At 44.6% G+C, this 25453-nt stretch overlaps 2 protein-coding genes across 3 annotated transcripts in view; both read right to left on the bottom strand.

The window, feature by feature from the left end:
- Window positions 1-1914: 1914 nt before the first annotated feature.
- LOC311141360 (follistatin-A) lies at window positions 1915-10980 on the bottom strand (the record flags this gene model as incomplete). 2 transcript variants are annotated; one of them, XM_084176658.1, is made up of 6 exons in its annotated part: window positions 1915-2015; window positions 5295-5525; window positions 8044-8268; window positions 8590-8808; window positions 9054-9245; window positions 10896-10980. In XM_084176658.1, 6 exons carry the CDS (start codon window positions 10978-10980, stop codon window positions 1915-1917), a joined length of 1053 nt encoding a protein of 350 aa, XP_084032784.1. The 2 variants fall into 2 exon arrangements, with proteins under 2 accessions (XP_084032784.1, XP_084032783.1); XM_084176657.1 differs by having other exon boundaries at window positions 2005-2006.
- Window positions 10981-13890: 2910 nt separating this feature from the next.
- The window catches only part of LOC311141882 (integrin alpha-2-like), a gene marked incomplete at both ends in the record, with an annotated part of 50424 nt that continues 38861 nt past the window's right edge, over window positions 13891-25453 (bottom strand). Inside the window, 12 exons of the mRNA XM_084177378.1 lie at window positions 13891-13968; window positions 14289-14405; window positions 15001-15090; window positions 16626-16739; window positions 17856-17963; window positions 18448-18558; window positions 19057-19159; window positions 19336-19419; window positions 19526-19602; window positions 19752-20624; window positions 20969-21110; window positions 22107-22192. Of these exons, the coding sequence (XP_084033504.1) occupies window positions 13891-13968; window positions 14289-14405; window positions 15001-15090; window positions 16626-16739; window positions 17856-17963; window positions 18448-18558; window positions 19057-19159; window positions 19336-19419; window positions 19526-19602; window positions 19752-20624; window positions 20969-21110; window positions 22107-22192 (1983 nt within the window). The remainder of the gene's footprint in view (window positions 13969-14288; window positions 14406-15000; window positions 15091-16625; window positions 16740-17855; window positions 17964-18447; window positions 18559-19056; window positions 19160-19335; window positions 19420-19525; window positions 19603-19751; window positions 20625-20968; window positions 21111-22106; window positions 22193-25453) is intronic.

Raw genomic sequence — 25453 nt, 5'->3', positions numbered from 1 at the left:
CTGATCCTGGATCAGCGACTCTGAGACCCTTTTATAATACGGGTCCTTAGCTACTGTCTCTGCAGAGCATTACCAATAAAGAGCAGACGATGCTGGGGGAATCAGTTGCTACTCAATACTTCTATGGGACACACAGTCCACAGGTGTTGTAGTTAATGACATTTCTTAATGTCCCATTTCTTTAATAAGGTATGGATCAGTAAGGTATGGATCAGTAAGGTATTTCGTTGTTTTGGTATTATCTAAGTCACTATAAGCCACTCTGGATAAGAGTGTCTGCTAAATCTAAATGACTAAAATGTAAATATTAATATCTAATATGTTGAATAATTTGGTAAAATACGTAGGTTTTTTTTTGGTATCATTGGTTGTAAAATAGCTAATTGATTGTCATAACAAAACCTCTTGACTTAGACTCCATAGGTGAGCAGAGATCAGTAAATACAAAACATATTAGGGAACATTTTATTTTATTGTTTCACTCTTAATTTCTGTACAAATACCATCACACTGTGTATGTACAAATGACATTTACATTTAAAAAAAAATACAAAACTATATACTTCTAATTGTATATTTCTCTTGTGATGTCTGAGAATAAAAATGCATTCTGGAAAACAACAACAGCGTTGATGACAGTGAGAAAAGCAAAGTGATATGTTTGATATGGGGTATAACTACTGCTGTGTAGCCATCTCTAGTCAGGTGGGCTCTGCGAGAGCAATACGGAGCAAAACATTGGCAGCACACAAATGTTCTAACGTGTCAAATGTTCAAAAATACGGCTACCGAGTGACGGCCTGGGTTAGACGAACATCTCCACTGGGAAACAAATTGTTCGAGGAGTAGCCTAACTCACAGAACTCATGCTGGACTAATATCGCCGTATTCTGGGCGCCAGGCGGTTTCTGCTCTCTTGCCAACTCGTGTAATTGTCATGCCGAACAATAGCTTGAGCAGCGATGGAGTGGGTCAACAGATCTGGGACCAGGCTGCACCATATAAAGCACTGTTACACTGCACTGCAGAACCACTGACGGAATCCCTTTGGCCAGTTATAATGAGATGTAAACAAGAAGGAGAAAACATTTCTGTATATTTAAAATGATTGACAGATAAGATAGATCCCCCCCCCCCCCCCCCCCCCCCCATGAAATAAACACACAGTAGGCTAAACATGCGTTCATGTGTGAATGATAAAACATCTGTGATAATAAAGATGTCTGACAGTGAGAACGTAAGCGGGTTCGTCGCAGCTCAGGGAAGACTATTTACAGCTTGCAGAAAGGAGACGGATACTTTTACTCAATAAATAACACTGCTTCTCTTTGGACGAATATATTTCTTCATAATAAAAAACATAAAGAAGAATAAAAGGAGAGTGAAAAGAACAGGCGGTAACAATAACACGGTAGATAGGAAGAACGTTGTAACTGTATAAATTATAAAAACACAAACCACATTATAAATAAAACATCTAGAGCAGAACTGAACTATATGTATACTTTTGTCTCTTTAAAAAATAAATACACATACACACATGTACTGTACAGTATGGACATGGTTCCTGGCCCTAGTGCAGACCACGTCTGTCAACCAATAAGGAGGGGAGGAAGATAGACTATCCACCAATGAGGAGGACAGGTGGATATGACAGACAGCCTATCCATCCAATAAGGAGGACAGGTGGACATGATAGACAGCCTATCCATCCAATAAGGAGGACAGGTGGACATGATAGACAGCCTATCCATCCAATAAGGTGGACAGGTGGATATGACAGACAGCCTATCCATCCAATAAGGTGGACAGGTGGATATGACAGACAGCCTATCCATCCAATAAGGAGGACAGGTGGATATGACAGACAGCCTATCCATCCAATAAGGTGGACAGGTGGATATGACAGACAGCCTATCCATCCAATAAGGAGGACAGGTGGATATGAATCGCGTAGTCCTGATCTTCCTGCTCCTCCTCCTCCTCCTCTTCTTCCTCCGGGGCTTCTGTAATGGCTAGATGGGGGGAATATATTGGAGCTATTGTATAAATAAGGTCCACAACAGCAACGTAGCAGAAGAATATTTACTGAATGTTCTCAAAAGCCCCATATCCCTCCACAAAGCCCCAGTACAGCCCTGTTATGTTTCAGGGCAGAGAGGAGACTTGGCACTGAGGCTTCCCCCCATCCCATAATTATGAAACATGGTTTACATAATCTAGGTCTAGGAACTAGGAAGTCAGGGCTATGACAGCAGAGGAGGGGGGTGACGCTGGGTGGGGATGTGGGGTGGGGGGCGATCTGAGGGTTCAATGGCTCAGGTCTTTTTTTGGCAGCAGATTCCTGAAAGCAGACAGTCAGACACATGCTCGTGTTTATGTTGCTGGTTTCGTTCTCATATTTCTTTTTACGTGTCCTTTTGTCTCAGACACAGTGCAGTTGCTGCCGTTGGGCGGAGAAGTCTCTATGTGTCGCAGCAGTTTGACCTACGACCTCTACCAAGCAGGTCACCAGCCAGGCCAACCAATCACACAACTTTGAGGTATTTTCTACAGAATCGTTTTTTTGTTGTTGTTGCAATTGGAAAATAAAAAAAGCAACACAGGCAAGTGTGACAGGCAGTCCCTCATCATCCAATCCAAAGGAATCAGTGTGTTTGATAGACAACAACACATTCACTACAGTTAGCACACAGAGAAGTCAGCGCACACAGGTAGACAGCACACATGTTCATTTTCTACTGGCAGACAGAGAGAGACAGAGAAGTAAGAGAGCTGATACTTCAATTCCATTTCAATTCAGGAAGTACGCTGACATTCCAATTCCAATTCAGGAAGTACGCTGACATTCCAATTCCAATTCTCCTCAATGCTTTTCAGTTATTTATTTTCTGAATTGACTGGAATTTAAATGGAATTGACCCCAACCCTGGCTTCTTCTGCTTATTATCTGTAACTTTCCTCTGTCCCATGAGGTGATCATGACGTTGGTCCCATACTTTAAGTAACACGTACATTTAGGTAGTCAGTCGAATACCATTTAATAATGGAGTGGAGTGGAGGATATCCAGATGTATTCATCATGATGAAAATTAAATGAAATCATCAGACATTCTTTGACATATAGCGACTTGGCATGTAACTCGTATCATTTCCTTGAGGCTATTTTGCGAGAATTTATGGCAGGTGGTCCCAGTTTAGTGAGCACACTATTTAAGGAGGAATGGCTCAAAGTACTGGCAGAAACAGGTAGTCTACGTGTTAAGGTTCACCTTAAATATCTTAGCTAAAATGGCACCAATGTTGCAATCACCTTATGCACATATATAAATGTATGCAACTGTTTTCATTCTGACTCATATTACATGTTAGCAGAGCGGTGTATGCCATTACAGACATAGAGCGTTTTGAATTACTGATTGATTACAGCCAAAAAGCACAAACAAACGTCAATACATAATTAATATATAATTAGCAATGTGACCAGAGAATTTACAAGCTGTAAAGATATTATCATTATGTGGCTGTCTAGATAAAAAAAATATTTTGAAAAACTATGACATTGAAAAAAAACTGCATCGAAATTAAAGTAACTGTCCAGTGTTTCTAGATTTTTATGAAATATGACCTATAGTTAATTACAATATGAGTGAAGTTGTTTTACTTCCAAAAAAGTTTATAGGTATGTTAAAAAGTAGCTTTTCTGTGTTGGAATGGTGTGGGCGTATCCTGGTCATAAAAAAAATGTTAATGCGAGAAGACTGGCTGATTGGCCAGCTCATCCTCCTCAGGAGTATGACATCATACTCTGTGAGGAAAAAATAAGCATTTTTAAAAAGGTCCATTTGAGATACAAGTTTTATGTGGGGTATTTGAAGTGTTTTTTTTTCTTCTCAAATTTAAGCTTTGGGAAAATAAGCGTGTAGGATGAGTCAACAACATTATTTCGGTATGAGTTAACAGAATACAAACTTTTCAAAAGTTAGATTTTCACTGGACAGTTACTTTAAGGCAACCTGCTAGAGTACAGCAGATCACTATGGGATCACTATGACCACAAACTCATCTAGACTTTAAATACAATGATTGTTTTAACTGAAAAAGTTAGTCTCCATATATATGCTTGTTAGCGTAATGAAGTTAGCATCTAATCTCAACGACTCCCCCCCCCCCCCCCCCCCCAAAAAAAAAAAATAATAAAAAGTTTTCTTTTGAACTATCTATTGATATATTTTGTTTATTCACTTTTTTGTTTATTCTTTTTTGGGGGCAGAAAAAAAATGCAGAAAAGTTAAAGAAGCCAGCAACACAGACAGGATCATGCAAGGTCTCAAATGCTCAAGTCCTTTCAGATGTGTAAGCTGAACTGTGTTGGGTGGGGGTGGGGGGTGGGGGGTGGGGGCGGGGCTCAAGAAGAGACAGGGGTGACTTGGTGTCAGGATGGGAGGGGATTGGTGTCAGGGAAGGATTGGTGTCGGGATAGGATTGGTGCCAGAGTGGGATTGGTATAAGGGAGGGATTGGTGTCAGTCAGGGAGGGATTGGTGTCATGGTGGGATTGGTATAAGGGAGGGATTGGTGTCAGTCAGGGAGGGATTGGTGTCAGTCAGGGAGGGATTGGTGTCATGGTGGGATTGGTGTCAGGGTTAACTTGTTGTCGGGGAGTAATTGGTGTCAGGAAGGGATCTGTGTCAGGGAGGGATTGGTGTCAGGGTGGGATTGGTGATTGGTGTCAGAGGGAGATTGGTGTCAGTAGGGAGGGATTGGTGTCATGGTGGGATTGGTGTCAGGATTAACTTGTTGTCGGGGAGTAATTGGTGTCAGGAAGGGATCTGTGTCAGGGAGGGATTGGTGTCAGGATGGGATTGGTGATTGGTGTCAGAGGGAGATTGGTGTCAGTAGGGACTTGGTGTCAGGTTGGGATTGTTGTCAGGGTTGACTTGGTTTCAGGAAGGGATTGGTGTCAGAGGGAGATTGGTGTCATTGGGAACTTGGTGTCAGGAGAGACTTGCTGTCAGGGCGGGATTGGTGTTAGGGTTGACTTGGTGTCGTGGGAGGGATTGGTGTCAGTTTGAGTTGGTGTCTGTGAGGGATTGGTGTCAGGAGGGATTGGTGTCAGGATGGATTGGTGTCAGGGGGGGTTTGGTTTCAGGGATGACTTGGTGTCAGTGAGGGATTGGTTTCAGGGTTGACTTGGTGTCAGTGAGGGATTGGTTTCAGGGATGACTTGGTGTCAGTGAGGGATTGTTGTTGGGAAAGAACATGGAATTGTCTCGCTAGGTGGTGATTACTTACAGTTGCAAGATCCTGAATGCTTAACCTCCAGGAGCGTTCCCAGAGAGCAGGCGGTCTGCTTCATCGCACACTCTGAGGGGTAGTTGTTGTTGTCACTGGCACACACCGCCTCGTCCGTCCGGCTCTCCGGACACGCCTCCTCACAGAGGGAGCAGCGGCCTCGGCTCATCCTGGCTTCCCACAGACACTTCTTCCCCGCGCTGCACTGGATGTCCTCGCACGACTTGGCCTCTGGAGCCAGAGGGAGGAGAGGAGGAGACACAGAGAACTCATCAGACTGACGCGTCGCTGGTGCTGCACGGCATATAACCATGTAACCCTAGTGGTTAATGAGTCACGAGTCACGCTCTATGTTCCAGTATCTGTGTAGTTAGGATGGTAAACCTTCCCAGGAAAACACCCCAGCTTTGGTGTGGGTGATGTTGCCAACGTCTTAACAGTAGCAACTACAAAGTAGTCCCGGCCTTGTATACTCAACTGGACCTCCAAAGCAAATGGAGGTTCTCTGCTCTGAGAACCTCAGTTTATGTGGAATGTTGGCAGAGGGGACAACAAAAGTACTGGAATGTTGGCGAAGAGAAGCAGCCTGTGAGGTACGGCCTACATTCAGACAATATTGTTCAAGATCACTTTATTTGTCCAATTGTACACACGGTATAATGTACGTTTAACAGAAATAGCCTCTAGTCCCTACCTCTAGACACTTGTGGATCTATGTGTCAGGGGGGAGACACTTGAAACCCTACCTCTTTAAGGAATACCTGGAATAGTATAAAGTAATCCTTCTCCCCCCCCCCCATAAAAAAGAAGAAAAAAAGTGGTTGTCCCACTGGCTATCCTAAGTTGAATGCACCAATTTGTAAGTCGCTCTGGATAAGCGCGTCTGCTAAATGATGTAAATGTATGTGGAAAATACTTGAAACAAAGACCAATCAGACCAGCCAATAATTCGTTAAAAGATCAGGATTGGGCTGCCACTGTAAACGCTGCATTAGAGGATTGGATAGGTTTAAGCCATATGGTTAAGTGTCTAGGGGGTAGGGGCTAGGGGGTTGTTTTTGGACAGACCCACTATGCTGTCTCCTATGTTTAGGCCTACTGACTGATGTTCCCCAATAGACAATACTGACTGATGTTCGCAGGAGACAATACTGACTGATGTTCCCAGGAGACAATACTGACTGATGTTCCCAGGAGACAATACTGACTGATGTTCCCAGGAGACAATACTGACTGATGTTCCCAAGAGACAATACTGACTGATGTTCCCAAGAGACAATACTGACTGATGTTCCCAGGAGACAATACTGACTGATGTTCCCAGGAGACAATACTGACTGATGTTCCCAGGAGAAAATACTGACTGATGTTCCCAGGAGCCAATACTGACTGATGTTCCCAGGAGACAATACTGACTGATGTTCCCAGGAGACAATACTGACTGATGTTCCCAAGAGACAATACTGACTGATGTTCCCAGGAGACAATACTGACTGATGTTCCCAAGAGACAATACTGACTGATGTTCCCAGGAGACAATACTGACTGATGTTCCCAGGAGACAATACTGACTGATGTTCCCAGGAGACAATACTGACTGATGTTCCAAGAGACAATACTGACTGATGTTCCCAAGAGACAATACTGACTGATGTTCCCAGGAGACAATACTGACTGATGTTCCCAGGAGACAATACTGACTGATGTTCCCAGGAGACAATACTGACTGATGTTCCAAGAGACAATACTGACTGATGTTCCCAGGAGACAATACTGACTGATGTTCCCATGAGACAATACTGACTGATGTTCCCAGGAGACAATACTGACTGATGTTCCCAGGAGACAATACTGACTGATGTTCCCAGGAGACAATACTGACTGATGTTCCCAGGAGACAATACTGACTGATGTTCCCAGGAGACAATACTGACTGATGTTCCCAAGAGACAATACTGACTGATGTTCCCAGGAGACAATACTGACTGATGTTCCCAGGAGACAATACTGACTGATGTTCCCAGGAGACAATACTGACTGATGTTCCCAGGAGACAATACTGACTGATGTTCCCAGGAGACAATACTGACTGATGTTCCCAAGAGACAATACTGACTGATGTTCCCAGGAGACAATACTGACTGATGTTCCCAGGAGACAATACTGACTGATGTTCCCAGGAGACAATACTGACTGATGTTCCCAGGAGACAATACTGACTGATGTTCCCAAGAGACAATACTGACTGATGTTCCCAAGAGACAATACTGACTGATGTTCCCAGGAGACAATACTGACTGATGTTCCCATGAGACAATACTGACTGATGTTCCCAGGAGACAATACTGACTAATGTTCCCAGGAGACAATACTGACTGATGTTCCCAAGAGACAATATTGACTGATGTTCCCAGGAGACAATACTGACTGATGTTCCCAGGAGACAATACTGACTGATGTTCCCAGGAGACAATACTGACTGATGTTCCCAGGAGACAATACTGACTGATGTTCCCAAGAGACAATATTGACTGATGTTCCCATGAGACAATACTGACTGATGTTCCCAGGAGACAATACTGACTGATGTTCCCAGGAGACAATACTGACTGATGTTCCCAGGAGACAATATTGACTGATTCATTTCCCCTGGTATGCTACTCCTATGGGTGTTCCCAAGAGACACTACTTACTGATGCATTTCCCCTGTATGCTACTCCTATGGGTGTTCCCAAGAGACACTACTTACTGATGCATTTCCCCTGGTATGCTACTCCTATGGATCTGCCCAGGAGACATGTCGCCCTCCTCAGATGACATGCACTGGCATAGATGATCCCGTCGTTGCCACACAGGAACTGCTCCGCTGACGTCTGTTCAGGGCAGATCCGATTACACATCACACAATATGCATTATTAGTCTGGTCCACGACGCATGTGGAGCTTCCCGGGCACAAGACGTCACGGCAGGTCTCTGTCAGAAAGGGAGTGAAATCAACACAAATACTTTAACATCTGTAGAGTTAGAAGCCAAACCACGTGTATACTCCAGTCGACACCTGCTGTGAATCAACCATTACTTATTGCAATCAAAGAAAATGCAGTTGACCTTCAAGGCCACTCGTTACACACTATGCAAACACAGCAATGGAGCTTTTTCTACGTAGATCTATGTGGGAATGCCCGTGTTTACGTATGACCCTTTATCCAACACCAGACGGAATCCCATTGACGATTGTCTATGAATAAGAACGGCTCTGTTCTGTTTTACGCATCGACCTGCCGGTTTACTTACTCTTGCATTTGCCCTGGTACTGCACCTCCAGGTCCAGGTGGACTTTACATTTGGACTTGAGCAACGCGCACTCGTCTTTGTATGTCTTTCCATCCGACCCGCAGACAGGTCCTTTCCACGTGACGTTGGAGCAGTCTGGCGCGCAGACGCAGCGCGGCTTGCTTCTCCTGTTCATCTTGCATCTCTTCCCAGGTCCACAGTCCACGTTGTCGCACGTTTCTGGAGTGGAATAGATGTCGATGTTCTTCAATTATATTAAATACAATTATGGAGAGCTGACATTGTTTTAGGCAATTAGGTTTAACGACTTTCCCCCAAAATTAGTCTAATTGAGTTTTACTTAAATACAAATGAAGATAAACATTGTCTTATAGGACATGCTTGCACTCTAAAACAACCATGTGAAATACTACGAAGCCATATTCTGTGCACCATGCGCCAATCATAGAAACATCCCCTTGTACCTTTGCAGGGTATGCAGTTGGGGGCTCCGCCGTTGAAGATCATCCACCGGAACAAGGTGTTGTTGGGTACGTCCTCCTCGGTCCAAGACGTCCCCAGCCTCCCGCTTCTGCAGCACTCTTCTCGGCTCATTCCCGGCATGTAGAGCACCTGACACCTCCCGTTCTTCCCCTGCTGTAACCAGCAGTTCCCAGCTGGAAACAGACACACATTAGCCAAGTCTTTTTAAAGTCTGAAGCCCCAAGCCGCTTACTGACTGACCTGATCCAGACACAACACGTGAGGCCTAGTGTCAATTATCTGAAACTCTCTCTCTCTCTGTCTCTCTCTTTCTCTCTCTCTCTCTCTCTCTCCCTCTCTCTCACCCTCTGTCTGTCTCTCTCTCTCTCTCTCTCTCTCTCTCTAGTCTCGCTCTCTCTCTCTCTCTCTCTCTCTCTCTCTCTCTCTCTCTCTCTCTCTCTCTCTCTCTAGTCTCTCTCTCTCTGTCTCTCTCTCTCTCTCTCTCTCTCTCTCTCTCTCTCTCTCTCTCTCTCTCTCTCTCTCTCTCTCTCTCTCTCTCTCTCTCTCTCTCTCCTCCCCCAAGGTATTTGGTCAGTTGTTTCTTTCCAATGTAATGTAACTGTTTTAACACTTTCTAATTCTGTCACCAATGGATGTTCAATACTGACAGCTGGCCGGTATGACGGAGTGGAGAAGAAAATACTGACCTTTAACTGAGATTTTATATATTATTGAGTTTTCCATGTTCACAGAGCAAACAGTTGAACAATCTAGTTCTATTGCCTTATCGCATAATGTCATAGGTTATAACAGTCATCACATTTCTTCCTCTTGGCATCATCCAGAACATAAATGTATTCTTGACATTCTTGATTCATCAAAAAGCTCGAACATTAAACATTATCTTTGCTAATAGTTGTATAAACCTTGTTGAAAATATCTATGAGAAATGCGCATCCCTGGACTCGCACCACATGAGACACGTCGGTCTTAGCAGTGTTTAACGAATAGCTACCAAGACAAGACTTTGCCGAAAGACACATATGGACACTAATAGCTTACAAGTGATTTTGAACTTTTTTTAGGATGCACTTAAACCGTAGGCTACATTGTTGACATTTATTTCGTTGGCAGAAAAGGGACAATTTCTGTTGTATGAGGTCACCTATATGAATCATTATCAGCAGCAACTGTATTTAATTCTTATCAATGTAACAATGCTAAAGATGGTACCGATATCCATATGGCAAAAATATCGAAAATCCTGCCCTCGCGGATGTACAGTAAACGTTTAGCAATATGTTTAGATAAATGACATTCTATACGTCAAATAATATGCGGTCACTAATCTCTGACATGCACTCCAACTCTATCTCAGTTTGAGGTACACGTATTATACAGGCACACTGCTGCGTCGCAGAGCACCGCAATGACAATCAGTTAAACTACTAAATATTCCAACTATTTTATAATTATTATTATGTTATTTTACGGAATGCTATATTGAGAGCTTCCGCACCAACCAATCTGTGGCATGAATTATTAAAAAAAAAAAATCATTCCAGGTGCCTCGATTGTGTGGGTTAAAAAACTATAACAGTAATATCACTTTGAAACCTTCTGGTACCTATTTGGTAGGCAGTGATTTTCTACACGATATGTCTAACAGAGGGCAACTTCAAACCAAATGGGAAGAATGTTTAAATGTTCCTTTGAAAAGTGTGCAACACTCGAACTCTGGCAATGTTCCAATTCACACCAAGACGCAGACAGAAAAGGCTACACTGGTAATAAACGTTTTTTTTTTTTTTTTTATCGAAAGATTTGGAAAATAAATAACATACCTTGTACTTTTTGATCTTCCATGAAATGACAGAGCCATATCAATAATAGAACCATCCCCGGGTGGAGCTGGAGTTTCTGTAGCATCCTGAGTATGGTGCTGGAGACAAAGTGAAAAAGTGAGCAAGGTATTGGTATTGACACTAGCAGCTAGCAGACAGAGTAATCTGCTTAAGGTGGCAGTGAGTGTTGAATGAATGTCAGTCTGAGAATGCAGCCTCTCTTTTTAAATCTATAAGGGGTCTCGGGTCGTCTATCTGTGGTGGGCGGTCTTCTGGTCCGTGGGGGTGGGGATAAGAGGAGAGGGGGAGAGGGATTTCACCCGTAAACTTCTTTCAATCATAATCAGGTGACATCTTTAGTCTCAACTTTCTCTGTTTGATCACAGTAGTTTGGTGAAAGTACACTTGATAGCAGATTATTAGTACACTTGCTTAATTGCTGTGGCCTAAGTTTAAAAAGAATAGCAGAGGACCAATAGGACTTGGAGACATTGAGGGCGCAAATAAATTAATAAAAAAAAAAGATAAATATCAATATGTTAAAGCATCTATCATCTCTTAATTAACTTTACCTGTTTATTTCAATGTGACTTCTTAATCATTTAAATAGGCTACATTTAATTCATTTATAGTTTATAGGTGTGATGTAGCGATTACAATGATATTGCTCCTTATATGAGCGGTTATGGCTATAGACTAAATTAAAGTATAGGCCTACTAGGCAGCCATAAACTATTTATAATAGCCTACTAAAACTACCACTACTAACACTAGGTATAATTATAATAGTAATAACACCGATAGTAGCCTAATTGTAATTGTAAAGCATTGCTGGGCTAATATCAATATATCTGTATCCATATTTCATACACATAAAACAGATAAGTCTATCAAGTCTGCGGACCTCCAATTCCCCAACTTCGAATGGTGATAAGTGATATTTTTTTTTCTCCATCGACTGCGGATGAAAGTGTTAATATTTGAATAAGAGTCCTCTATTGGGATGAATGACCTCTCTCCGTGCAGCATGACAATAATACATCGCACGGTGCATGGAGTGATGCTAATATTAGAAGAGACAGTTGTTTGGGTTTCTCTGTCAGGTCAAGCTGATAAATATAACCAACCCTGTTTCCGAAGAGGCTTCAGAGTGAAGGAGAGTATTACATTTCATTGAATGAAATAGTCTCTAGACTAGACTAGACTAGACCGTCAACTCTTCCCCCGTGGAACACAGAACGGTCTTTACAGAGGTCCGCGGGCGACCTCTTCTGCAGACCGTCGGCGATACAACTGTCTTGGCAAGACAAGTGCAATGAGGGGAAGTTTGCGGTTTGACATTTGTCCTCTCAAGTTATACTCACATTTCCAAGAATAATGGAACATTAATTGTGTAATTACACGATGTTCCAGGTCTAAATATTTTTCCTGAAAAACACCGACAAACAATTTATTATTGGAATACTTGACACTGACATTTACGCATCGAAATTGATTCGGAAATTACATTGATGCGGTAGGATTGGATTGAGGGTCGTTTGGATTAAGGGTAATTTGAGGTATGCTATTAAATAATCATTTACCAACTAACCTGCCTCACCATACATATTATATTAAGTTTCAGTTGACAATTGACTTCCAGATATCCTAGTAGGCTCCCGAGTGGCGCCGCGGTCCAAGGCACTGCATCTCAGCGCTTTGAGGCGTCATTACAGACCCCCATGGTTCGATTCCAGGCTGTATAACAACCGGCCGTGATTGGGAGTCCCATAGGGCGGCGCACAATTGTCCCAGCGTCGTCCGGGTTTGGCCGGTGTAAGCCGTCTTTGTAAATAAGAATTTGTTCTTAACTGCCTTGCCTAGTAAAATGAATAGGCTAATGAAACAAGATTGAGTTAGGCCTACTTGATTGGCGAGCAAACGTAACGATGTTATGGACATCTGTTCAAAGTGTGATTTTGAGAACACTCACTTACAACTGCTAACCATTTATTCCGGTTCACTGAGCTTTTTCACACATATACAAACACACACCTACACACCACACACACATGTTCCCCCACTGCGTCCATTCATCGCTCCTTGGGCAGCCATCTAGGAGCGCCAAACGCTTTGCTATGTCCTCCCCAATATGATGCTGAAATATGGTTGTCAAAAAACGAACACATCTCGGCCAACTATGTCCTTATTTAGTCTCAGCCTAGTTATCCACAGAGCAATTTCAGAAATTGTGCTTCTAGCCTAAGTTTGGATGCATTTTTTGATGATATGGAATTTCACTAATTGAATAAGAAAAAAACAATCAACTCCGTTACTATGCAATTACTTTGGTATAAGAGCAACTTTATGTAAAACGTTACGTAATTATGTACAGCAGTTGGCAAAATGACATCTCACAACTGGGTAACAAAAACTACCCGCTGATTTGGACTGCAGTTTGAGCACCTAGTCTAACACACATAGCCAACATGATGTTCCTTTGAACTGTAGTCTCATTACGGCATGTATAAATATATCACTATCACTTGTATTTTTATTTTATTTTACATAAACATAAAAATGTTCTTACTTTTTAAAACGTAAAACATTTTTTTGTTGAAACTTTTCCACCTCATGAATAAGTTACGAAAACATATATTCTAACATAGTTAATTGTCCCCCAAAAAAGGTATCCACAGTGTTATTGTATTTCATGGGTTAAACATGTTTATAATAAAATAACCTTCATTGCATTTACTCCAATTCAGTGCATGATAGCTAAACTGCTGCTGTACGATCCCAGAGAGGACATATCAGACAAAACGAATCAAACACATTCTCTCAACTGCCTATCAGCGGTTTTGTCCAGGACTATAGGCTTAATCGTTGTCTGGTAAACCAAATAGTCTTGCGAGTTGGGCACAGCCACTTCTCATGTGTCTCACTGTGAGAAACAATATGAGAAATGTTATTTTGATTTGTGTGCCCTGTGTCCTCTGTCTTCTCCGTCCGTCCGTCAATCTGTCCGTCCGTTCTCCTCTCTGTAACCTGCCACCTCTTGTAGCTGCTTGTACTTTCTCTGGAAGAAGCCAAACTGGAGACAGAAAATGTACATCTCATTAACAACAAAAAAAACATATAAACCAAAAAACGAAATCACAGACTTTCTAGAAAATTCTGATTGTTGCAGAACACAGTAATCAATGTCCTCAGTCCTAAGGTAGCCTCTTTTGATGAACATTTATTTGACATCCTATGAAATGACACACATCACCTATTACCATGCATCTAGCTGATCTGGGATCAGGTCCCCCCTGTCCATATCATCTTTTTCATTATGATCTAAAAAAGGAAAAGCTGATCCCAGATCAGCAGTCCTACTCTGAGACTGTGAATACGGACCCTGATCCTCACCTTCCACAGCAGCCGCACCACCAGAGCCAGTAGGAGCAGACCTCCGATCACACTGCCCACGATCACCCCCACAGGTACATCTGCTGTCTCCCCTGGTTTACTGACTGTTACCCCCACCTGGATGGGAGAGTAGAGGACAACACCTTGACTTGCTGACTGTCACCCCCACCTGAACGGGAGAGGTTAGAGGGCAGGACAACAGACAACACAACCAGTTACTGACATCAGTTACTACTTATTACTTAGCACAGTTACTGCTTACACCAGCCTGGGGAGGGCACTGACTGCACTGCCCTGGATAACAACGTCTGTTAAATGACTAAAATGTAATGTAATGCAAATTAATGGAGGGGCAGTACAACACAACCACAGACATGAGAGAGAGAGAGAGAGAGAGAGACAGGCCGCTGGTGTTGCTGCCATACGTCTGTTGACCAGTAGAGGTCCCTGTAGGACTAAAACATCCTGTGTTGAGTTGTGGGAAAGGTTTGTGTAGACTGGTCCCAGATCTGTTTGTGCTGTCTTGTGAATTTTTCATGACAATAACCACAGGAGTTGGCAAGACAGCACAAACAGATCTGGCACCAGTCTATTGTTTTTGACAGACACATTATGAAATGGATACTCAAGAGCAGCGCTAGTTGTCTCCAACGTATCGGTATACCACATCTGTGGGAAATGCAAATGTTTACCGGTATGTAAAAAATATTACCGGCATCTTCTTGTGGGCGATGATGAGTAGATCGGGCTGAGAAGTGACTATCTCTGTGTTTGCAGTCAGCTCAATAGTCTGGAAGGTTGCCTGCAACAGATCAATCAATACAGTTAGCCTGCAACAGATCAATCAATACAGTTAGCCTGCAACAGATTAATCAATACAGAAAATGAATATAGTAAAAGTAAAATAGGGAAAGGACATAGTGACAACTGTTACTGTAAAAAAGGGCTAAAAACATGTGATTTATTGATAGATTATTGAAATTGTAAAGTGCATACTTTGTTAATACCATACACCTACTACAGCCTACCTACTAGACTACAGTCGTGGTCAAAAGTTTTGAGAATGACACGACTATTGGTATTCACAAAGTTTGCTGCTTCAGTGTTTTTAGATATTTTTGTCTGATGTTACTATGGTATACTGAAGTATAATTACAAGCATTCCATAAGTGTCAAAGGCTTTTATTGACAATTACATTAAGTTTATGCAAAGAGTCAATATTTGCAGTGTTGACCCTTCTTTTTCAAGACCTCTGCAATCCGCCCTGGCATGCTGTCAATTAACTTCTGGGCCACATCCTGACTGATGGCAGCCCATTCTTGCAGAATCAATGCTTGGAGTTTGTCAGAATTTGTGGGTTTTTGTTTGTCCACCCGCTTCTTGAGGATCGACCACAAGTTCTCAATGGGATTAAGGTCTGGGGAGTTTCCTGGCCATGGACCCAAAATGTTGATGTTTTGTTCTCCGAGCCACTTAGTTATCCCTTTTGCCTTATGGCAAGGTGCTCCATCATGCTGGAAAAGGCATTGTTCGTCACTAAACTGTTCTTGGATGGTTGGGAGAAGTTGCTCTCTGAGGATGTGTTGGTACCATTCTTTATTCATGGCTGTGTTCTTAGGCAAAATTGTGAGTGAGCCCACTCCCTTGGCTGTGAAGCAACCCCACACATGAATGGTCTCAGGATGCTTTACTGTTGGCATGACACAGGACTGATGGTAGCGCTCACCTTGTCTTCTCCGGACAAGCTTTTCTCTGAATGCCCCAAACAATCGGAAAGGGGATTCATCAGAGAAAATGACTTTACCCCAGTCCTCAGCAGTCCAATCCCTGTACCTTTTGCAGAATATCAGTCTGTCCCTTATGTTTTTACTGGAGAGAAGTGGCTTCCTCACTGTCCTTCTTGACACCAGGCCATCCTCCAAAAGTCTTCGCCTCACTGTGAGTGCAGATGCACTCACACCTGCCTGCTGCCATTCGTTAGCAAGCTCTGCACTGGTGGTGCCCTGATCCCGCAGCTGAATCAACTTTAGGAGACGGTCCTGGCGCTTGCTGGACTTTCTTGGGCGCTTTTTTGGGATTAAGTTCATTTTCATGGCAAAGAGGGACTTTGCAATTAATTGCAATTCATCTGATCACTCTTCATAACATTCTGGAGTATATGCAAATTGCCATCATCAAAACTGAGGCAGCAGACTTTGTGAAAATTAATATTTGTGTAATTCTCAAAACTTTTGACCACGACTGTAGACTAGACATGATAAAATCGGTAATGTGTATCCTGGATGTGGATTGGCTGAAACAATGTTCCAGCCGTGTGCATATCAGATTATTCTTACAGAAGCGAAAGTGCCATTCCAGATTCTCGTTGTGACGTTCACAAAGTAGACATCTTTCACTCTCATGTCTTTAATGATGCATTTGACCGCCTGGCACTTCACGTTCCAGCAGTCCTGAGGACATGAGACAAAACATTCCTGAGTACAGGAGACAAAACAGTCCTGTGGACAGGAAACAAAACAGTCCTGAGTACAGGATACATAACAGTCCTGTGTATCAGAGAGTGTGTATAATAATATAATATAATAATATGCCATTTAGCAGACGCTTTTATCCAAAGCGACTTACAGTCGTGCGTGCATACATTTTTGTGTATGGGTGGTCCCGGGGATCGAACCCACTACCTTGGCGTTACAAGCGCCGTGCTCTACCAGCTGAGCTACAGAGGACCACATCAGAGTGTGTGTATCAGAGAGTGTGTATCAGAGAGTGTGTATCAGAGAGTGTGTATCAGAGAGTGTGTGTATCAGAGAGTGTGTATCAGAGAGTGTGTATCAGAGAGTGTGCATCAGAGAGTGTGTATCAGTGTGTGTGAATCAGAGAGTGTGAATCAGAGAGTGTGTATCAGAGTGTGTATCAGAGAGTGTGTATCAGTGTGTGTGAATCAGAGAGTGTGTATCAGAGAGTGTGTGTATCAGAGAGTGTGTGTATCAGAGAGTGTGTATCAGAGAGTGTGTATCAGTGTGTGTGAATCAGAGAGTGTGAATCAGAGAGTGTGAATCAGAGAGTGTGTATCAGAGTGTGTATCAGAGAGTGTGTATCAGAGAGTGTGTATCAGAGAGTGTGTATCAGAGAGAGTGTATCAGAGAGTGTGTATCAGAGAGTGTGTATCAGAGTGTGTGTATCAGAGAGTGTGTATCAGAGAGTGTGTATCAGAGTGTGTGTATCAGAGAGTGTGTATCAGAGAGTGTGTATCAGAGAGTGTGTATCAGAGAGTGTGTATCCGAGTGTGTATCAGAGAGTGTGTATCAGAGAGTGTGTATCAGAGAGTGTGTATCAGAGAGTGTGTATCAGAGAGTGTGTATCAGAGAGTGTGTATCAGAGTGTGTATCAGAGAGTGTGAATCAGAGAGTGTGTATCAGAGTGTGTATCAGAGTGTGTATCAGAGTGTGTATCAGAGAGTGTGTATCAGAGAGTGTGTATCGGAGTGTGTATCAGAGTGTGTATCAGAGTGTGTATCAGAGAGTGTGAATCAGAGTGTGTATCCGAGCCTGTCTATGTGTGCTCACCAGTCTGTGCATGCCTCTGAGGCTCTCCATGGAGAAAAAGGCTTTGTGGGGTTTGGCTCCAATCTTCAGTGGATCGACCAGGGCACTGTCACAGCTCACTGGGCCTCCCTGTAGGGGACCAGCACACCCTTCACAGTTACTAACATACACACACACAGCTCACTGAGCCTCCCTGTAGGGGACCAACACACGCTTCACAGTTACTAACATACACACACACAGCTCACTGAGACTCCCTGTAGGGGACCAGCACACCCTTCACAGTTACTAACACACACACACACAGCTCACTGAGACCCCCTGCAGGATACCAGCACACCCTTCACAGGTTCGACTGCATGCCGACTCCCCAACCTTTTTTTCCAGAAGTGGCACTTGCCCACCAAACGGTATAGATTAACAATGATGTAAACTCTCTCCAGCGAATGCTTAACCTACAACAATCGGGAAGAGTGAAATTTGCCCATTTTTGGGGAGATGTGTGGGAAATTATCATTCATATCGGAATGTAGGACAGGAAAATGGCTGTTTTAGCAACAACAAAAAAACGGAGTCTTTAGCAAGATGGGCTTTGCATGTGCGTATTCTTCACCGTTGGTGTGTTCAGGCCTGTAACGTAGAGAAGTGGGTTCCCCCCTGGCGTGCTGACAGGCAGGGAGATGGTCAGGTACAACAACCTGACTGGGAAGTTACCTGTGGAAATCTGAAGGAGAACAAAGATCAAATGTTCAAAAACAAATAAAATAGAATGATTGTAAAATTGACTGTGTCCATAAGGTGTAGATAGGAAGTATATGCTGGAAGTAGAGGCCTGGGCATTGTTGTTCACTAATTTACCCCAAGTAGGGAAAGGATGGCGGGGTTGAAAAGTAATAAAGGGGAGTATATATATATATAAAAAACATGGGGGATTGGAAGTGATGCAGACAATTACATTGATAGAAGATACAATCTATCTCCAACATTAAGCTGATCTACCACCCAAAAAATATATAAAAAATAAAAATAAAAATAAAAAAGATCAAATGTTCTGAAAGGGGTAGACATTAGACATTCATAATACCTTCATAAAGTGTTGCATTATCATTCATTACAATGAACGTAAAACACATTTATTCAACATCATTCAAATATAATTAGAACAGCATGAAGGCCACCATCACTATAGAATGAGTTGACTTCCACTAGCCCACGAGCTTACCCTGAGGGAGAAGTTAAACTCAGGCCCAATGTCATCTAACGTTTTTACACTTGTCTGCACCTTCTTGGTCTCATCCACCACATAGAAGTTGATGTTGGATTCCCTGAGGAGGACAGAGAGGAAGGAGTAAGCTAATCTCTAGCCTCAGTATAAATCAATGGTCCCCTAAACCTGTGACTTTGGGCCCAACACCGGTCCCTGGGATGCTGCTGAATGGTCCCTCGAGTGGACTCAAATGGGACCAGACATTTAATAAAACATTTTTACAAGTAAAGTTACCTGGTCATAATGATCTCAGCGTCATAACGAACAGGAATGGTGATATCCACTCTATTGTCTGCTGGACTTTCCTCTTTACCGTCACTGATGACAAAACAGGATGTGGATGAAACCATCATGATAATACATGAATTCATATTGGAATACAACTTTAATGCACTGGGTCTATTGATTCAACCAACACACACACCTTTTGGCCTGAAAATGAACTATTGCTTGGCTCTGCAAATGGTTAAAGTTGAAGTCAAAGTTGACCCAAAATTTCACCTGGAAAAAAACAAAATGAAACACTTTACATAAAGCCTCCAGGTGTAATGCTTTCTTACTTATTGATGCATGTATGACCCTTCATAATGTCTTAGTACAAGGCTTATAATATGTATCTTTATGTAGGACATTGTGACCATGAGTCTTACCTCCTGGTCCTTCTCTAAGGCAGGGTATCCCACCTGACAGGCTAGCGCCATGAGTCTTACCTCCTGGTCCTTCTCTAAGGCAGGGTATCCCACCTGACAGGCTAGCGCCCTGAGTCTTACCTCCTGGTCCTTCTCTAAGGCAGGGTATCCCACCTGACAGGCTAGCGCCATGAGTCTTACCTCCTGGTCCTTCTCTAAGGCAGGGTATCCCACCTGACAGGCTAGCGCCATGAGTCTTACCTCCTGGTCCTTCTCTAAGGCAGGGTATCCCACCTGACAGGCTAGCGCCATGAGTCTTACCTCCTGGTCCTTCTCTAAGGCAGGGTATCCCACCTGACAGGCTAGCGCCATGAGTCTTACCTCCTGGTCCTTCTCTAAGGCAGGGTATCCCACCTGACAGGCTAGCGCCATGAGTCTTACCTCCTGGTCCTTCTCTAAGGCAGGGTATCCCACCTGACAGGCTAGCGCCATGAGTCTTACCTCCTGGTCCTTCTCTAAGGCAGGGTATCCCACCTGACAGGCTAGCGCCATGAGTCTTACCTCCTGGTCCTTCTCTAAGGCAGGGTATCCCACCTGACAGGCTAGCGCCATGAGTCTTACCTCCTGGTCCTTCTCTAAGGCAGGGTATCCCACCTGACAGGCTAGCGCCATGAGTCTTACCTCCTGGTCCTTCTCTAAGGCAGGGTATCCCACCTGACAGGCTAGCGCCATGAGTCTTACCTCCTGGTCCTTCTCTAAGGCAGGGTATCCCACCTGACAGGCTAGCGCCATGAGTCTTACCTCCTGGTCCTTCTCTAAGGCAGGGTATCCCACCTGACAGGCTAGCTCGCCACTTTGTGTCGTAGATGTGCACTTCACCTCTTTCCCGTCACTCTGTCATTTAAATACACAGTTAAAAGAGAGCTAGGTTGCATCCGAAATAGCACCCTATTCTCAATACAGTGCACTACTTTTCAGGCCAAATGTAGTGCACTAAATAGGGAATAGAGTATACATACATTTACCAAGAATCTAAGATCTTTATCAAATACAGACTATGACAAAATAAAGTGTCAGGAGTTTTGGTTCTGTCAATACTGTTTTACAGTTTTACGTTGGTTCTGTCAACACTGTTTTACATTGGTTTTGTCAATATCATTTTACAGTTGTACATTGGTTCTGCAAATACTGTTTTACACTCTATGTTGATATTTTTTTTTACGTCTTTCAGAACTCACTGGAGATGTTACGGAAGCATAGAAGAGGTTCTTGGAGTATGTGACCAAGATCTGAGCGCTGTACGCATTCTCCTTGTTGTTCTTCACTAGTACCTCAAAGGAGATCTCTCTGTTGTTACAACTAACCAGCACAGAGCCAGCACTGTCAAGACAACAAGTACCAGTCATTACTTAATGAACGTAAAAGATTGAGAGAGAGATGGTACTATGATGATAAGATGACTACAAGAGAACTGCCAAACTCTGTTCCTGGAGAGCTGCCGTCCTGTAGGTTTTCACTCCAACCCTGATCTAGCACATCTTGATTCTAATAATTAGCTGGTTGATAAGATAAAACAGGTTAGTTACAACTGGGGTTGTAGTGAAAACCTACAGGAGGGAACAGGGTTGGAGAGCCCCTGCTGTAAAACATCAGAGTTGATCATTCAGTTGGACTTTCACTCTACAAATACAAGGCATCAACAATAATCACAAGCAGCTGCACACCCCTCACTGAAACAGGATTGCGGACGTGATCAAAATGTGTCGAATGCAAAAATTGGGAAGTACAGAAAAAATTCCTGAAATGTCAGGATCTCATTTTAGTCTCAACTGCTGTTGAACATAGAGCTTATGTCACTCACTCACTCTGATTTCCAGACCATGTTGTGTTCAGACAGTCCCACACACTTTACGAGTGTTCTGTGTTCTGTTTAAACGTAAATGCTTTAAGTTGTTAAAGCTTTCTTAATTAAATCAAGCTCACATAAAAACAGACTAAAATAGAGTCATTGTTGTCAGGGGATACAGGGCTGGAAAGATGATGACAGATTTATTCCACAGTCCCCTAATGTCCCATGTGATTTAGTCCCGATTTAGCCTACAAGGAACGTCTGATTAACAGGTCTCTATCTAAAAAATGGTATCGTTTGAGACATTCGTTTTGGTAACACTTTATTTGAATAGAGCATCTGAAGATTCTCAACAAAATCAGAAAAAAAACGGACTTAGATTTATTTTTTGGCCTTCGCAAACACACACTACCCCACCAGTGCTGCTGACATTCACTAACATGCCCATACACCACGTAGAAAACACTATCCAAAAACGTGTTGCTGGTTTGCAGTGTTAGCAGAACGCCCTTAGATGTAACACTCACCTGGGTACCTCTGTCCCCGTCTTCACGCTGAGCACCAGATCACTAACACACACGCCATCAGAACCACAGTCTATGGCGAAGGGGAGCTACCCGCAGAGAAGGGAGAGAAGACCACCATTGGACAATAGTTTGCAGATTTAACCAATGTTTCAAACGGCTGGTGGAATCTCAATTAAATAGCTTCTTTTTTTTTTTCTTTCTTTAAGGCCATCCCGCTCCTTTCGTAATAATGAGTTTGCTTTATTGAAGAGATAATAACGTGTTGGAAAGACAGGGTTAGGGGGAGTGGAACCCATGTGTACCGGGGTCGGCGGCTGTGTCAGAGTGGTGTGTGTAGATGAGTGGAAGGAATCAAGCGCAGGAACCAGGATGACTTCAACCGTCTTTAGTAATGTTCAAAAACACGTGAACAATGAGTCGCCAACCCAACCGGGTGGCGCAAACAATTACGCACAAAAACACAGTGCGTTTAAACAAGAAAAGCGCACGCAGTGCGAGCTCTCGGGTAACAACAACGAGAGATACAATAAACTTCTCAGAGGCAGGCTGACAATAAACAATCACGCATAACACCTGACCCAAACACACGAAACTAAATAAGGGAACAATTAAGACACAAATAAGGGACAGGTGTTATGAACAGACAAAACCAAATGAACATGAAACATAGAACGGTGGCAGCTAGTACTCCGGAGACGACGACCGCCGAAGCCTGCCCGAACAAGGAAGAGGAGCAGCCTCGGCCGAAACCGTGACAGTACCCCCCCCTTGACGCGCGGCTCCAGCCGTGCGCCGACCCGGAGCTCGGGGACGACCCGGACGACGCGGAGCAGGGCGCGCAGGATGACCCCGATGGAAATCGGTCAGTAGGGACTGGTCTAATACGTCCCTCCTTGGCACCCAGCACCGCTCCTCCGGGCCGTACCCCTCCCACTCCACGAGATATTGAAGACCCCCCATCCGGCGTCTAGAATCCAGGATGGACCTCACGGTGTACGCCGGAGCCCCCTCGATGTCCAACGGGGGCGGAGGAGTCTCCTCAATCTCAAAGTCCTGGAGTGGACCAGCTACCACCGGCCTGAGGAGAGACACATGGAACGAGGGGTTAATATTTTTGTAATCAACAGGTAGTTCTAACCTATAACTCACCTCGTTCAATCTCCTCAGGACTTTAAATGGCCCCACAAACCGCCGACCCAGCTTCCGGCAGGGCAGGCGGAGGGGCAGGTTTCTGGTTGAGAGCCAGACTCGATCTCCAGGTGCGTACACTGGCCCCTCACTGCGGTGTAGGTCGGCGCTCGTCTTCTGTCGACGTATGGCACGCTGCAGATGGACGTGTGCAGCGTCCCACGTCTCCTCCGAGCGCCGCACCCACTCATCCACAGCGGGGGCCTCGATCTGGCTCTCATGCCATGGTGCCAGAACCGGCTGGTACCCTAACACACACTGAAAAGGGGTTAGTTGGGTGGAGGAGTGGCGAAGAGAGTTCTGTGCCATCTCGGCCCAGGGCACATATCTCGCCCACTCCTCCGGCCGGCCCTGACAGTATGACCTCAGAAACCTACCCACATCCTGGTTGACACGTTCAACCTGCCCATTACTCTCCGGGTGGTACCCCGAGGTAAGGCTTACCGAAACCCCCAACCGTTCCATAAATGCTCTCCACACTCTAGAGGTGAACTGGGGGCCTCGGTCAGACACTATATCCTCGGGTACCCCGTAATGCCGGAAGACATGGGTGAACAGAGCCTCAGCGGTCTGTAGGGCAGTGGGTAGACCCGGCATGGGAAGGAGACGACAGGCCTTAGAGAACCGATCCACAACGACCAGGATGGTAGTATTCCCCTGTGAGGGGGGAAGGTCGGTAACAAAATCCACCGAGAGGTGGGACCAGGGTCGTTGTGGAATAGGCAGGGGTTGTAACTTACCCCTGGGCAAATGTCTGGGCGCCTTACACTGGGCACACACCGAACAGGAGGAGACATAAATCCTCACATCCCTAGCTAACGTTGGCCACCAGTACTTCGTGCTAAGGCAGTGCACTGTCCGGCCGATACCCGGATGGCCAGAGGAGGGGGACGTATGAGCCCAACAAATGAGGCGATCGCGTACCTCGAGCGGAACGTACGTCCGACCCACAGGACACTGTGGAGGACTCGGGTCGGTGCGTAACGCCCGCTCGATCTCACCATCAACCTCCCACACCACCGGAGCAAGACTCCGGTAGTATGGGCGTGGACTCAACTGACCTCTCCTCTGCGTCATACCGCCGAGACAGAGCATCTGCCTTCCCGTTCTGGGACCCAGGGATGTATGTGATTTTAAACACAAACCGGGCTAGGAACATAGTCCAGCGAGCCTGGCGAGGATTCAGTCTCCTAGCTGCCCGGATGTACTCCAGGTTACGATGGTCAGTTAGAATGAGGAAAGGGTGTTGAGCCCCCTCGAGCCAATGCCGCCACACCTTTAGGGCCTGTACCACGGCTAACAGCTCCCTGTCTCCTACGTCATAATTCCGCTCCGCCGGACTGAGCTTCTTTGAGTAGAACGCACAGGGACGGAGTTTAGGTGGAGTGCCAGAACGCTGGGAAAGAACGGCCCCTATCCCGGCCTCTGACGCGTCCACCTCTACTTGGAACGGTAAAGAGGGATCCGGATGCGCCAACACCGGCGCCGAGGTAAACAGGTCCTTTAGTCTCCCAAATGCCCTGTCCGCCTCAGCTGACCACCGCAAGCGCACCGGACCCCCCTTTAACAGAGACGTTATGGGAGCTGCCACCTGTCCAAAACCCCGGATAAACCTCCGGTAATAATTCGCAAAACCCAAGAACCGTTGCACCTCCTTCACAGTGGTTGGGGTCTGCCAATTACGCACAGCTGACACCCGGTCTACCTCCATCTTCACCCCTGACGCAGATAACTGGTAACCCAGAAAGGAGACCGACTTCTGGAAAAACAGACATTTCTCTGCCTTGACATATAGGTCATGCTCCAACAGCCTCCTCAATACTCGGCGCACCAGGGCTACATGCTCAGCACGGGTAGGACTATACACCAGAATGTCGTCGATGTACACAACTACTCCCTGTCCCTGCATGTCCCGGAAAATCTCATCGACGAAGGATTGGAAGACTGAGGGAGCATTCATCAACCCATATGGCATGACTAGATACTCGTAGTGTCCGGAAGTCGTGCTAAACGCTGTCTTCCATTCATCGCCCTCTCGAATGCGCACCAAGTTATATGCGCTCCTAAGATCCAATTTTGTAAAGAACTGCGCACCGTGCAGTGACTCCGTCATAGTCGCAATCAGAGGAAGTGGATAGCTGTACTTCACTGTGATCTGA

This window comes from Coregonus lavaretus, assembly GCF_964263955.1.
Source record: "Coregonus lavaretus genome assembly, chromosome: 14".
Taxonomy (NCBI): Eukaryota; Metazoa; Chordata; class Actinopteri; order Salmoniformes; family Salmonidae; genus Coregonus; species Coregonus lavaretus.
Note: the sequence above shows the minus strand (reverse complement) of the source record. Positions and strands in the feature narration are given on the sequence as shown.